Below are 14786 nucleotides of genomic sequence, written 5' to 3' on the forward strand. Positions count from 1 at the left end.
GTATCTACAAAATAATTCGTCAATGATAGAAATGCGTTGATGAATTACACCGTAGATACACAAAATCATTGATGCATTTCGTTTTACGTAAATACTATTGAATCATTGAATAGTACATCGTAGAATTATTTTCATTACAATTCATACGTTTTATCGACTGATTAATATTATAATTCATATTATACATAAACAGTATTTTTCAATTGTTATACAACACATTATATTTAAATATATTGTTGAATTATTATACAGCAATTAGAAAAGTTTCTCATTGTTATATTAAAATATATTATTTTTGAAAGAAAAATCTGTGAATACTGTAAATAACCTATAATAAAATAACTTCTCAGTTATAAAACAAGTAATATATGTGTAATTAGTGTCTTCAGTTAAGATTGGACAATACAGTATATCAAAATGACTATTGTCGATTACATTCATACTCTATCAGAGAATCCTTACTTTGGTGCTGGTTTTGGTCTCTTTGGCGTAGGAGCTGGAGCAGCTATATTAAGAAAAGGAATGCAAGCTGGCATGATATTCTTTAGGTAATATTACAATAAAAATTAAATTTTATATTGTTGACTTTTTTTATATGATACTTTAGTAATCTTATATGATAAAGGCGACATTATATGATTACTTTGGAAGTTCCATGTCGAGATAAAAGTTATCAATGGCTCTTGCAATGGATCACACATAAAGGTGCTACTAGAACGCAACATTTGTCTGTTGAAACGAGCTTTGAACAAAAAGAAACTGGTCACATTAAAACTAAATATGAATTCATACCTAGCATCGGAACTCACTTTTTTAAGTAAGTAATTTCTTCCTCGATAATTCATCAGTTTCATTAATATGATTGATCATGGAATTTATTAATATAAATGATTAACTTACAGCTATCGAGGTAATTGGATTAGAGTTGAAAGAACAAGAGAACAACAAACATTAGATTTGCACATGGGTATTCCATGGGAAACAGTACAGCTTACAGCGTTCGGAAGAGACAGAAGTTTATATTTTAATATTCTTGAAGAAGGTTGAATTCCTATATTACAATTATTAAACCTTTAAAGTAATAAGAATTTAGTAATCAATTTCTTTTTCATAGCTAGACAAATGGCTTTAAAGGAGCATGAAGGAAAAACTATAATGTATGTTGCAATGGGCAGTGAGTGGAGACAATTTGGACATCCTAAAAAGAAAAGGCCGTTAACATCAGTAGTCTTAGATGCTGGAATATCTGAAAGGATATTAAATGATTGTAAAGATTTTATTAATACCCCTTCATGGTATAGCGATAGAGGTAAAAAGAGAATTAAGCATTTTATTCTAAAGAAAAAATTTTAATCTTTTATTCTTTTTTATATTTAGGGATTCCATATAGGAGAGGATATTTATTGCACGGTCCACCAGGGTGTGGAAAATCATCTTTCATAACTGCATTAGCTGGAGAGTTAGAACGTGGTATATGTGTCTTAAATTTGTCCGAACGTGGCTTAACAGATGATAGATTAAATCATTTATTAGCAGTTGCTCCGCAACAAACAATTATTCTTCTTGAAGATATTGATGCTGCATTTACTAGTAGAGAAGAATCTAAGGAAGGTAAGATTGGTAGTATTATTCTAATACTAATTTAATTATGATTTTGAATATACCATGTTACATTATACTTTTGATTGTAATTACAGTTAAAGCAGCGTACGATGGTTTAAACAGAGTTACGTTTAGTGGTTTATTGAATTGTTTGGATGGCGTTGCATCTACTGAAGCAAGAATTTTATTTATGACAACCAATTATCTGGAACGTTTAGATCCTGCTCTTGTGAGACCTGGTAGAGTTGACGTCAAAGAATATATTGGTACATATTCAAAAATTAATGTATATACCTAAATATTCAAGTATTAAAACTCAGAATAGAAAAATAATTAATGTAAAATATTTTACTAGGTTGGTGCAGTGGTTCTCAAGTCGAACAAATGTTTTTAAGATTTTATAAATCACCTGAAAACGTAACGAATGATATGGCGAAACAATTTGCTAACGAAGTGATGGCTCAAAAGAGAAACGTTAGTCCTGCGCAAATTCAAGGATACTTTATGTTCCATAAAAATGATCCAGAAAAAGTCTTAAGCAATGTTACACAAATATGGGAACTTACATAATAATGAAAATTGAAAATACTGTCTACCTGGAAATCTCTGTAGGAACATTTTATATTATATTTAAATTATATTATAACTTTTGGAATATGAGATGTACTTTATATTTATGTAGGTAATCTGTGAAAAAATATAAACTGTTGTAATCGGATGAGATATACGTAAATATATGTATAGAGACTTTTTTTATTAATTTTATAGCAATGATAAATAATGCAATTTTCATTTTCTTTTATGCATTATCAAAATCACCATGCGTGTAACAAAATACAATATGATATATTTATTTGTCAGATTGTATGCGATAATTGAGAATGTTTCTTTTTTTTTTTAAATCTCATTTATGCATTCCTGCATACTTAAACAGTATACTGTTACACAGTGTTTTTATAAAAATCCTAATCGAATGTGAGAAACACTGGATTTTATATAATGTAAGATGGACATGCAAATATTTTAGTTCTCTTTTACACAATTATTTATATATATATATATATAAATATATATATTAACTTGTATATGCATTATCAGTATTACATATGGACGTTCTTTAAGAATACTGTTTTTTTATGTATGATCATTTATATCTATTAAAAAAAATAAAAATCATATTAGAATGATTTACATATCACCGATATAAAATAATTTAATTTTAAATTTGAATAAAATTGAATGCGTCTGCACACATACGCAGTATTCAAATTGTAATACTTTTTCATCCTATTATTTGTTAACTCTTACAAATTTATACACATTTAATTAACTGGAATATACCAGATTGTACTCTAGTCTTGATACAAATTTCTACCCATCTTGTAACATTTGTAAAATACTATATTGCTTTATTATTTAAAGTTAAAATGTAAAAAAACTAATGTTATGTATAATTATTTGTAATTTTATGTATATATACCACAATTACTTATGATCAATATTCTCAGAGGAACAACTAGTTTTATAATTACTCTTAACTAATATTTATATTAAAAATTATGCAATACAAGTTTTTAAAATAAATATTCCTCTTACATAATTTTTAAATAGATATTTTATGTGTATATATATACATAATTTAAAAAAATTATTTATACATTATTTAGTCTAACTTCATTACGACAATTCGCTATTTTAGGAGAAGTATTTTAAAGATTTGTTTTTTAATAGATTTGGTATATTATATTATATCTACTCACGCGTGCCAGATTTTTCTTTTTCTTGTTTAAAATGGCACATTTAAATTTACATTATTACAAAATATTTACAATAACATCTCATTTTGATGATGTATTTCGTTTCTTTTTTATCACTGAAAATGTATGGAATACTTAACGATTCAAATAGTTTGTAAATTCTCAAAAAGTCCAAAGCTACATAAATTTCTAATTTAAATACTTTGTGTTTCTTCGTTTGTTGTTTTTCTATTAATTGAAAAGGCAGTAACCACAGCAAATAATGATATAACGTATAAATATAAAATTAGTGAGATCTAATCGGAAGAGAGAGAGAGAGACAGAGAGATAGAAAGAGATTCGCTATAAGTAAAGACATATACATATTAACAAACTTATAGTAAAAGATATTATGTCTTTTAAAAACTCCAAATGTACGGTTCGTAATTTAAAGGATCAGGTTGTTCCATATGACCTGTGTGATTATTATTTGCCACCAAACATGATGCATAAACTGCATTGGAATTACCTTGAGTAGATACCGGTGGAACAATAGGAGCTAATCTACAATCTGGTCTTTGTTGCATTATAGGACCCATTGGTTGCATTGATTGTGGTCCTGGTGGTGGACCTGGAGGTGGTGGTGGCGGTGGTTGCGGTTGAGGAATTGATGGTGGAGGAGCTGAGATGTTATGAACGGGCTGCAATATGTTACTACTAGCAACATAATTTGGCACTGAAAACATAATATCATTGAATAATTATATATTTTAACGTAAAATTAAATCTATTAAACGTTCTTTAATTTAACTCACTTGTCGGATTATGGAAAGGCATAGGAGCTGGCTCAGGAACCATATTTGCTGGTGGAGGTACAACTTTCAAAGGAACAGGATCAGATTTCTTTTTCCTCGATATTCGTTTTTGTATATTACTCGTTGAATGGTCTCTTTTTTTATTATCGCTCGATTTCTTTTTCTTATCTCCAGGAGTTTTTGGTTTATTAAGACGATTACCGCTAGCTTGCCAAAGATGAACTGTATGAACTGCATTTCCTTCTCTAAAGTATTAGCAAATATTTGTTATTAGTGTAGTGTATATATTTATATGTAAATTTAAATGAAATATAAATGTATATAAATAGTGAAAACTTTTGATATTATTATTAACTCTGTATATAATTACCCTTGTTTTTTTCCAAGCTTCCAACTGTGTATTCCTGCCTTATGAAGACGTTCTCTAATTGTATCTACACTACATTTCAATCCTAAAGCAGGAGCCACGTATTTTGCTGCAGTTAACGGATTTTGAGTAGCCATAGCGACTATAGCTTCGTCTTGTTCCTTGGTTGTAATTCTACGACGACCCTTTCTTTCTTTTGTTTGTACATTTCCTTCTTTATGCCAACGTTCTAACCATCTTTTAACAGTACGCTCCTATTAAATATATATATAATTATAAAATCTTTAAAATATATACAAATATTTTGTGAAAAATAAACATAGAATATATTTATAATTAAATTTACCGATCTATCAATTGCTAATGCTATGGATAATGTAGATAATCCTGCTTCCGACATTCCGATCATACGGTTTCTAATTTCTACACTAGTTTCTAGCGTCCCTTTTGCTTTACCACCTTTCTTTTTTCTCTTTTGTCTTTCTGAATGTTTACTTTCTCCTTTTGACATATCATCAACTGGCACACTATCTGTATTCGACAGTTGATTACTTTCAAGAGAACTACAAGAATTTGAACTATCCGAACCGATACTTGTGTTATTAACAGGATTAGATAATTTTGATTGTAGGTTTTGTTCTTGCTGTTGTTGGGCCTGATGATCCACTTGAATTTGTGCTTGCTGAGAATCAAATTTCGAATGATGAATACTAGTATCTTCCTGCAATCTTTGTTGAGCCTGCTGTTGCATTTGTTGTTGTTGCACTTGTTGCATGTGATGTTGCTCTCCTTGACTATGAAGTTCTTGAAGTTGGTGTTGAGGTGCCATCGGTTTATGATTTACAGTAGTTGGTTGACCCTTATAAAAGTAATAAAAGAAAATATTTTATCATCAATCAAATATATTGTACAACATTATAAAAATTAGAATAACAATATAAAATAAGAAGTCATACTTGTGGATAATGATGACTGCCTTGTACAAGATCGAGGGGCCAATTATTTTGTGCAATATTCATACTAGGATGTTGATACATAGGTTGTGGTTGTTGACTCATAGTCAATCCATTGTTAAATTCCGTTTGATTGTCAGGTAATGTTTGAGCAGTATTTTGTATTTCATTGGTCTGTTCTTGAGGAATATTTTGTTGCACGAATCCAAATCCTTGTTGCTGCTGTTGCTGCTGTTCGGTAGGTTGTTTTAAATTTTCTACAGGTGCACCATCGCCGACATAAATATCTCTGGCTCTAACTTTACGTGGAGGATTTTTCTTTTTTTGTATACTTTTGTCGTTTTTGGTGGAATCTTTATTAGATTTCTTTTTTCCCAATTGAGTACCCGTAGGTCTCCATACAGCTTGTTGAATAGCTGCACCATCTGCGTCATTGCTAAAATATTGCATACCAAAATGAGATTAAATAAAATAACAAAAATAATTCTTTTAATAGATCAATAAATATTACAATGTACAAACTAACCCGAGTGGAATCCTTTGCATATATTTCCTAGACGGTGTCCAACTATGAATTCCAGCTTTATGCAATCTCTCTCGTACTGTATCAACGGAACAGGTAAGTCCTAAAGCTGGAAGTACAGCTTTAGCAGCGGTTAAAGGTGTTTGAGTAGCGAGCTTGATTATCGCTTCATCTTGTTCTGCTGTTGTAGCTCTCTTACGACCACAACGTTCTCTGGTTTCCACGTTGCCTTCTTTATCAAATCGATTAAGCCATCTTTTGACTGTACGTTGCTAGATGAATAGAATAAAATTAAATTGTTAAATAAAACACACATGATATTTAATAAAAATATAAGAAAAATTAAGAACAATTATAATTTATTATAAACAAATAAAAGAAAATTTACCGAACAATTAACAGCAGCGGCAATTTCTCTTAATCCCAAACCAGCCTCGTACATTCCAACCATTCGGTTTCTTAATTCTGGGGTGGTTTCATGCACCCCCCTTGTTTTACCCATTGTTGTTATATATTAACTTTCTTTTTAAATAATTTCAAGCAATAAAGAGAAAGGGTTAAAGAAGGAAGATAATGCTAGTGGGGAAAAAAAATTTCAAATTTCACGCGACAAGTGACGTATTATAAAAGTAGGAGGGGACCACGTGACAAATGGCTGTACATATCACTAGAACATCCGAATTTGTCCTTATCGTTCGAAAATAAGGATGACATAGATAACGCAAATCGCGTACCATATATCTTATAATTAAATTCGGATACTTATGAGATAATTTAAACGTCATTGTCACTTGGATGCAATGAAATGAATTATGAAATATTTCTTCTTTTTCGTTCTCGTCATCGTGATGCTGTCTGCGCTTCGATGATTTGGGACAAAACTTTGACAAGCAGACGTCAAAATGATAAATAAACAAATCGAAATAAAAAAGGAAGAATACTTTCTGTTTTTCTTTTTAATTCACGTCAATCTTGTCGGACATTTTAACGCGCACTAAAATCATCTCACAACGTAGAAAATCTTTCCGATCGGATTTTTTTTTACATTTAACCGGTTAAAGTATATACCACTGCGTTTTAGTATTTTCTTTCTTTCTTTTTTCTCTCTTTTTTTTCTTCTTCTGTTCTGTTCTGTCACGTTTGTGTATGCGAGTATTTTTTCCTTTCCTTTTTTTCTTTCGATGAAACGTATCCGCACGGAGAAAACACCGCGGTCAATACAACTTCAGCTGTACAGTCCCCGTGGAGATTATTTTGTCACGCTACGAACTAACCTCCAAATGTACGAATTTAACGTTATTAAAGATTGAGAAGATTTCATGATTGTTATACGTGAAATTAAAACTTATGTTTTATTATCACGTGATAGTTTATTTTTTGTTATTTAATTATTCACTCTTTGTATTAATTTAAACAGACAAAGATGTATTTGACAAGACGTCAATTAAAGTTCGTTCGAGTGACTGTACGACGACATCGACCGTACAGTCACCGATGAAAATATATTGTCCAATAAATTGAACTAGATTGTTGAATTTTCCGACCTTTTTATTCGTTTTTATTTTCGTAATAATGTAATAAATATTTTGTTAATCTTTATAAGAATATTTTATTTATTTTGTAGTATACTTTTTTAAATATTTGCATTATCAATGATTTATCAAAAAAAAAGTAATTGTAGAAAGAACGACAATAGTAATTCGTTCGTAGACTGTACCTGCGGTTGACGGGAAAAGTACAGTCCACAATACGTTGAAGTAAATTATGCGAGTAGCTTATGAGGTATGATAGCGATCTGAATAAGAATGTTATGAGAAAAGTTGAAGATAATAGATTTCTATGATAATAAATCATTTTCTTTTTCTTTTTTTTTCATCGATCGTTTGCGATCAAAGTAATACGATTGAACGATCAATTGGTCAATAATTTTACCGGCGACTGTACACACCAAAAGAATTATTCAAGGTTGGCTCAGTTTTATACATATATGCATATATATATGCATAGTTACCTTCGTTGAAATTCTATTGACTCGTATTTCCTATATATTTAAAATATTTTTCTATTTTTATTTTTATTATAATAATATCACATTTAAATGGATATAAAAAATTAATTACATTGAAAAGAATAGAAAGCGTAAAAGAAGTTAAATAAAAAAGATAACGTTCCAATATATTATCTGAAAATAATTCAATAATAATCATAGATTTAATTCTCGATAGAATATTAACGAAGAGAAATTTAATATATATTTTTAAATTTAGAAAGTTAATTATTAATCGGTGATTCTCGGTCTTAGAGTTTAATCTAATTTTACATTCGAATAAATAAAAAATTGAAGAAAAACAGAAGAAAAACGGGGCAAAGTATTTATTTATTTGACTGTCGGAGCGCAGTCGAACAAGATACATTACGGTTAGGGATCGTAAACTGGTAACATCCGCCGATCAAATGTAACTATGCATCAGAGACTCTGGCCTAGAATCGAAAGAGACCGTGTTACGAATCTGTCCTACAAAAATAATTTCTCATATTGTTAGATATACGTTGTTCTAACCCATACGTACGCAAAGATACGCGTAATATGTGTCGTAACACTGTTCTCCTCGGTAACTAGCGGTTAAGTAGTCAGCAGTCATTTAGTTCAGACTTAAGTAGTAATGACTTATTTTATGCAGACACCACCAACTCTGTTACAGGGATTATACTTTTTAAATATTGAGTAATCAAGAAAATTCAAACCGTTTTAATTAATAGAAATAAATAATGCACACACCTAGGAACGATATGAACTTTCTTGGCTACCCAATAGATCTGTAAAGGATCAATAAATCGAGAAATATCATTCCTTTGATCAAATTTTTTCTAACAAAATTATTGGAGCGTCTATCAGAGTTACTATAGAAGAGGGTAAAAGTATGGGTTGTTTTTTTTTCATTTATATTTTTTTATCAAAGTGTTCCAAATACCCGCGAACGCAGCATCCTCCATCTGGCGTTTTCTCTATGCGTCTCCGGAGGTACCTCCCTTCAGCCCTCGAACTGGGATACCACCTCACCCAATCTCTCTTATCACGCCTATCATCAGTTCCACCCTCGCGCTTGACGGTCGTGTCAGCTAGCAAAGCGCAGTCACTGCAACGCACGGGAACCTACGTTCGTTGTATTCTAGGCGGGTAACAAAAAAACCAACAAACAAACAAAAATCCAAAGAAATCTAATTGCATGCGAGATTTAAACATTCCTTCTTTCGGATTTTAGTTTTAATCGATATTGAATTTTTGTATTATTGGGAAAACGATTTGTCCTGTTCGTAGCACCCCCTTTTACGATCGACCGACGCCAAGAAAAATCGATCCTTTGAAGAAAGGTTGAAGGAGAGACGCGCGATTATCGAAGCCGAGGATGAAACTCATCGTTGTTTTGCTTCTTTGTCTCATTGAGACATCCCTCGTTCATTGCGGGGTACGTCTGGATTATTTTATATAAATAATTTGCCTTTATTTTTCTTAAAATTTCTATGTTTCGTACGATATGCATATTACTAGACTATTAATTATTGTCCTATTTGTTCCTTAATTTATATCTTTTATATATATATGGCAATGTTATTTTTTATTTAATTATTATTTTCTTTTTTGTATTGTTGAAAATTAGAAAATTATTAATAATTATGCAACTTATTTTTATTCAAGTTTCATCCTCTTTTTTGTATAGGGACAATTATTACTATAGTTATTAATTTTTTTATTTTTAAATTGTTATGTAGATATCTTCTTCTTCTTAAAGATAATTTTAAAATTAAATTTGGCGTCAACTTGTTCCCTAGAAACGACCAAGCTTCGTCTCCGACGAAATGATCGCAACAGCGGTTAGCGTAGTGAATGCTTGTCAAACACAAACAGGAGTAGCTACAGGTATGATTCAAATTTTATTGGAATGATTTTTTTTTTTGTATTAATTATAAAAATAAAGTATCGATTTATTATTTTGATTCGATCACGTTTGATTTGAATTTTTAAGAGGACATTGAAGCGGTGAGAAACGATAAGTGGCCGGAGACGCCTGAATTAAAGGTGAATGTCCAGAGAAAATAATGCACTTAAGAATCATGATGATGATCATGATGATGATGATGATGATGATGAGAGAGAAAGAGAGAAAGAGAGACTAATTGAATTGTTCAAAGTTACACCGAGATAATTCTGTTATATGTCGATTGCAGTGTTACATGTATTGCCTCTGGGAACAATTTGGTCTAATCGACGATAAAGGGGAATTAAATTTGAATGGTATGCTAACTTTTTTCCAAAGAATGCCGGCTTACAGGGCGGAAGTTTTGAAAGGAATTAGCGATTGCAAGCTGATCGGTAAATACTTGGGTAAATATACATTGATTTTGTTTCTTTTTGTTATTTCTATTTTATTCATTTCGTAAGATGTTAACCGTTTCGTTAAAGTTAAGAATGCGTTCAAACATTTTTCAATCGATATTTTATTTTTGATTGTTGATCTTTAGTTTCTTGTTTTTTGTTTTTAAATCTTTTAATCGGTTTTTTAATTCATTTATAATTCATTTTTGATATGTTTTTTAGCCAAGGGTGATAAGTGTCAATACGCGTACGAATTTAATATGTGTTATGCAAAAATATCTCCGAGAGTAAGTATTTTAATTGAAATTATATTTCTATATTTAAAAAAAAAATATATATATATATATACCAGGATAATTTGTGAAATTTTGTAAATAGCCCTAAGTATATTTAAAACATTGAAATATTTTCTTTCATTAATTTACTTCAATTTCGTGTCTTTTTAGACCTATTATCTATTCTAATGACATTTCATCGATCCTAAAGGAGCACTATGATCAAAGATGAGTTATGAAAATATTAAAAAGAAACGATATCGCCGAATGTGTTGAGATTTATACAATCAAGTGATTTTACATTCTCATATAACTGTTCCGTATACACCCGTAAGTTCTAATACTTTATAAAATATCTTAACAAAAAAAGAAAATAAATCTTCTTTAATAATTGCATCTCACCGAGAGCTTTCATTACCACTATTTTACGTATTTATTTATATAACTTATACATACGTAAAAGAAGAAGAAGAAGAAGAAGAAGAAGAAGAAGAAATAGGCTTGATAAAGAAGAAAGAACGAGTTATTCCACCGTGCAATCTCAAAGATCGAGCCGGATCATGATCATTAATAATAATCGATTTGATAAAGGCATCGTCACCTAGACCGGCCTTTTCAAATCGGTGTGTTGTAGTCATCAATTGTCAACTGGGGCTACTCGCATACAAAGTAGAACACGAGCGGCACGTGTTGATAAATTGAAAACTCGACTTATCACGATCAACGTGATAAACGTGGGCTAATAGCAGCAATTCGTTCGCACACATGCATGTGCATATACGTATTGCATAAATATAGGGTAACGGTACCTAATATGGAACACATACCAATATAAAATATATTTCAAAAACTAGAACATATTTGTTTATTTGCATTTTGTATTTCAATAAATATTCTACTTTTTTGTAATAAAAATAAATTTTTTTCTACACAAATTTATTCGGCGTTCCATATTGGGTATGTCTTCAACAACTCGTCATTTTTAACTTTATTTTATATTTTTTGTTTGATCTATTAATTTTATTCAGTCAAACGTAAATATGCAAATAAATAAATGCATGCATTTGGATTTCCGAAACATTCGTGCCGTATAAATTTATAAATCGGTACGAACTTTTTGGTCAATTCATTACATGCTATTATGAAATCTTAGCAAGTAGTAGGGCACAATTATATGGTCAGACATATTATTGAACGTAACTGCTATATCGTAACCAAAGATGCAATTAAGAACGATCATAGAGATCAGGAGGAATCTCAAATTTGGAAGATAAACGTTTATCACGGTTAATTTTCCGGTAGGAAAATATGAAATACTTATGTGAACGAGTCTTATACCTGATAATTATACAACTATAAGTGACTCTTAATAGCACATAAATACTCTATACTTTAACAGAAGAGATCAAACAATTTAAAAAAAAAATAAAAGAAAAAAATAAATTCTCACCTCTGTAAATTCAACTTGCATTATGTAAAACTCCCACTTTTTTGTTATTAGAGGTATATATAAAACGCCATCATCCATATTAGTTTCCGATTTTGTTTCTGCAGTAGACCCGAATCAAGTCCTTTTGTCTTCTTTTAATTTTCAAAATGAAACTATTACTTCTGATTTTGGTAGCTACTATCTTCATTTCTTCAATAGTTAAGGTGAGCGTAATTTTATCTTCTTCTTTTTCTTGATTGTAACTAAAACGAGTGAAAATTTATATTATTTTGGATATTTATTTTTTATTTTATACGTCAGGCTGAAGTGGATTTGAGGAAAATCACTGCACCTCAACGTAAAAAATGTCTCGCTGAAACAGGACTCACAGCTGGTATGTATGTTAACATTATTTTCAATATACAATCAATTTCTTCTTTGAGATCAGATGATCTAAACTATATATTAAAATTATTATAATATATTTAAAAAATATATATATATTAGATAATTAAGTATGGAACATCCAATTATTCCGATTACTTTCAGTTCGAAATCGGACGTTTGATACTTAATGATCTAATAATATTCTTTATATTATTTCAATCGTAGATATCATTGACGAGGCAGAAATTGGAAACTTTTCTCACGACGATGAACTTGGTTGCTATTTTAAATGTGTATTAGAGAAATTTAATATGGTAAAAGGAATTATTTTAAATGTTGCTATTTATTGGGTCAATATTTTTATAGCTTTATAATATATTTAAAGTGTGTGTATTGATAAATTATTATTTAATTATTATTTAAATATTTACACATATTTACACATACATTTATTTAACAAAATATTGACCAAATAAATAAAAGTGCAATTTAAAATCATTTAACAATTAAATAATATTCTAATAACATGAACGATGAAACTTACTTTTCTTTTTGTTATCAGTTTACCAAAGATGGTAAAATAAACTTTAAAATGTTATTAATGTCCATACCGGAAGTATGGAAACCTTTGGCTCAAGATATGGTTGATTCGTGTCGTGATATCAGTAAGTGTATCTTAAAAGTAATCGATTAATTCAAATGAAAATGTTTTTCAATATCTGTATACATGAACGATAACATGTTATTTTCAGCTGGCGACGACAGATGCAAGTTGTCCTACAATTTTAATAAATGTTTATACTACGCAAATCCTGTGGTATGTTTTAAAGAAAATAATTTTATAATTTTTAATTTAGTTATCTTATCGATGATGTATCTTCTTTTTCTTTCTGTATAGGCATATTTCATTCCTTAAATATCTATGAGTGAGACACAAAAAGATTGCAAATTATCGTAAATGCGAATTAAAGACTTGCGTCGTATCACGTATGGATCATGTATACAATTATATATATGTATGTAAAACATTTTTAAAAATCATAGTATTACTAAATATAGTTTAAAAATAGTTTCATTTTTGGCTTTAATTTTACCCGATAAAACAACGTTATATGTTTGTATTTGATTTAATGTCAGTACTTTTCATATGATAACAATATTCAAACAAGAACAATTTTATAATACAATATTATTATTATTTAATACAACCTTTTTGTTTCTATGTATATGTATATATATTTAATAATATACATACATATATATTTTATTATGTAATTTATAAATTGCATAAATCTATAAAATATTCTATGTGATGATTTGATCTTATATTAAATTATCAACTCATTTGCGATTGATGTCGATCATTTAATATTATGAAAATTCTATAAAATTTTCTTGCAATCGCTTATATTTATATATCAAAATTTTTATAATGATATTGTTTAGAATAATCCATGTAGTAATCTAATCAAAAATAAGAGAGAACATAAATGAAAATGAGATCCACAGGTTGAAACGTCATTCCTGTGTAAAATGTTGAAACAAAAATTCTTTATAATGTTATGCTTTTCTTGGTTTCGTTTTTCTTTTGTTAATGTTCATTATTTGTTCAACAATAATATCATCAGCTCTTGGATCTATGGGAATCGCTTGTACTGATGTTCTAGAAATCGGTGAAGGTTTAGACCACCTTTCTACTAAAGTATTCAGCCAGCTCCACAATTTTTCACGATTGAAAAATGCAACCGTAATTAACAATATAAATGGTAAAGCTACTATCGAAGTTTGATTCATATCTCCTTGATCCACTTTGCGTTCCGCACTGAACGTTAATTTAACATATTTGAACGAGGAATTAGCTTCGAAATAAACAGGATTAGTTTTATACTTATGTAAGCTAGGCAATAAGGATGATTCTAGTTGTATGAAGTATTTCTTGTTGTCCGCTTGTAAAGGTGGAAAGTGTACAAGGAATCCTGCGTTATACGAACTGCTAATTTTATTGAAATGCTGCGTATCCAATTTGGATATATGTATTGGTGAGTCTGGCATGTCTTCCCTACATAATTTCACTTTTAAGGTACGATAATGTTCTGGTTGAATTGATATAACATGAGCGGAAATATCTGTACGTGAAATTGGATGGAAAGCAATTAATCTAAGTCCGTGAATATCTTCTTCTGTTTGTATCATCAATGAACTAGGACTTGTACGTTGAATATGAATATTTGCTTCTACGTTAGATTTCAAACGTAATATATATGTACACTATATTAAACAAATAATAAATTAATATTAATATATATATATATATTTTTAGATTT

General features: G+C 29.6%; 5 protein-coding genes across 7 annotated transcripts in view; 3 read left to right on the forward strand and 2 right to left on the reverse strand.

Moving 5' to 3' along the window:
• The first annotated feature begins 86 nt into the window (after positions 1–86).
• LOC122515888 (mitochondrial chaperone BCS1) lies at positions 87–2188 on the forward strand. The gene is made up of 7 exons (XM_043633385.1): positions 87–548; positions 626–817; positions 903–1042; positions 1115–1309; positions 1378–1611; positions 1698–1868; positions 1958–2188. The coding sequence occupies exons 1-7, from the start codon at positions 418–420 to the stop codon at positions 2170–2172; spliced, it is 1278 nt and encodes a 425-aa protein (XP_043489320.1). The 5' UTR covers positions 87–417; the 3' UTR covers positions 2173–2188.
• A 1273-nt stretch (positions 2189–3461) lies between these two features.
• Positions 3462–12520, reverse strand: LOC122515872 (histone-lysine N-methyltransferase SETD1B-like). 3 transcript variants are annotated; one of them, XM_043633369.1, is made up of 7 exons: positions 12097–12520; positions 6000–6268; positions 5477–5909; positions 4867–5379; positions 4524–4774; positions 4154–4398; positions 3462–4074 (listed from the first exon to the last, which is right to left on the reverse strand). In XM_043633369.1, exons 1-7 carry the CDS (start codon positions 12172–12174, stop codon positions 3758–3760), a joined length of 2106 nt encoding a protein of 701 aa, XP_043489304.1. In that variant the 5' UTR covers positions 12175–12520; the 3' UTR covers positions 3462–3757. The 3 variants fall into 3 exon arrangements, with proteins under 3 accessions (XP_043489304.1, XP_043489309.1, XP_043489295.1); XM_043633374.1 differs by lacking the exon at positions 12097–12520 and adding an exon at positions 8969–9047; XM_043633360.1 differs by lacking the exon at positions 12097–12520 and adding an exon at positions 6385–7495.
• LOC122515918 (general odorant-binding protein 69a-like) lies at positions 9376–11042 on the forward strand. Its single transcript, XM_043633419.1, has 6 exons — positions 9376–9463; positions 9828–9915; positions 10022–10074; positions 10224–10380; positions 10594–10658; positions 10818–11042. Exons 1-6 carry the CDS (start codon positions 9404–9406, stop codon positions 10833–10835), a joined length of 441 nt encoding a protein of 146 aa, XP_043489354.1. The 5' UTR covers positions 9376–9403; the 3' UTR covers positions 10836–11042.
• On the forward strand, positions 12218–13529 carry LOC122515926 (general odorant-binding protein 69a-like). Its single transcript, XM_043633430.1, has 6 exons — positions 12218–12299; positions 12397–12469; positions 12688–12776; positions 13025–13127; positions 13215–13279; positions 13361–13529. Exons 1-6 carry the CDS (start codon positions 12243–12245, stop codon positions 13376–13378), a joined length of 405 nt encoding a protein of 134 aa, XP_043489365.1. The 5' UTR covers positions 12218–12242; the 3' UTR covers positions 13379–13529.
• Positions 13530–13852: 323 nt separating this feature from the next.
• LOC122521775 overlaps positions 13853–14786 on the reverse strand; it is a 56658-nt gene continuing 55724 nt past the window's right edge. Inside the window, exon 24 of the mRNA XM_043642524.1 lies at positions 13853–14730. Within this exon, the coding sequence (XP_043498459.1) occupies positions 14023–14730 (708 nt within the window). The 3' untranslated portion in view covers positions 13853–14022. The remainder of the gene's footprint in view (positions 14731–14786) is intronic.

Source organism: Polistes fuscatus, unplaced genomic scaffold (genome assembly GCF_010416935.1).
Source record: "Polistes fuscatus isolate 324 unplaced genomic scaffold, CU_Pfus_HIC Scaffold1, whole genome shotgun sequence".
In the NCBI taxonomy this organism is placed as follows: Eukaryota; Metazoa; Arthropoda; class Insecta; order Hymenoptera; family Vespidae; genus Polistes; species Polistes fuscatus.

Coding starts and splice junctions, on each gene's coding strand:
- LOC122515926 (XM_043633430.1), top strand. CDS start 12,243: ATGAAACTATTACTTCTGATTTTGGTAGCTACTATCTTCATTTCTTCA. Junction 12,300..12,396: donor TCATTTCTTCAATAGTTAAG/GTGAGCGTAATT, acceptor TTTATACGTCAG/GCTGAAGTGGATTTGAGGAA. Junction 12,470..12,687: donor TGAAACAGGACTCACAGCTG/GTATGTATGTTA, acceptor TTTCAATCGTAG/ATATCATTGACGAGGCAGAA.
- LOC122515918 (XM_043633419.1), top strand. CDS start 9,404: ATGAAACTCATCGTTGTTTTGCTTCTTTGTCTCATTGAGACATCCCTC. Junction 9,916..10,021: donor ACAAACAGGAGTAGCTACAG/GTATGATTCAAA, acceptor TGAATTTTTAAG/AGGACATTGAAGCGGTGAGA. Junction 10,075..10,223: donor CGGAGACGCCTGAATTAAAG/GTGAATGTCCAG, acceptor TGTCGATTGCAG/TGTTACATGTATTGCCTCTG.
- LOC122515872 (XM_043633360.1), bottom strand. CDS start 6,498: ATGGGTAAAACAAGGGGGGTGCATGAAACCACCCCAGAATTAAGAAAC. Junction 5,380..5,476: donor GCAGTCATCATTATCCACAA/GTATGACTTCTT, acceptor TACTTTTATAAG/GGTCAACCAACTACTGTAAA. Junction 4,075..4,153: donor GCCTTTCCATAATCCGACAA/GTGAGTTAAATT, acceptor TTATGTTTTCAG/TGCCAAATTATGTTGCTAGT.
- LOC122515888 (XM_043633385.1), top strand. CDS start 418: ATGACTATTGTCGATTACATTCATACTCTATCAGAGAATCCTTACTTT. Junction 1,043..1,114: donor TTTTAATATTCTTGAAGAAG/GTTGAATTCCTA, acceptor TCTTTTTCATAG/CTAGACAAATGGCTTTAAAG. Junction 1,310..1,377: donor TTCATGGTATAGCGATAGAG/GTAAAAAGAGAA, acceptor TTTTATATTTAG/GGATTCCATATAGGAGAGGA.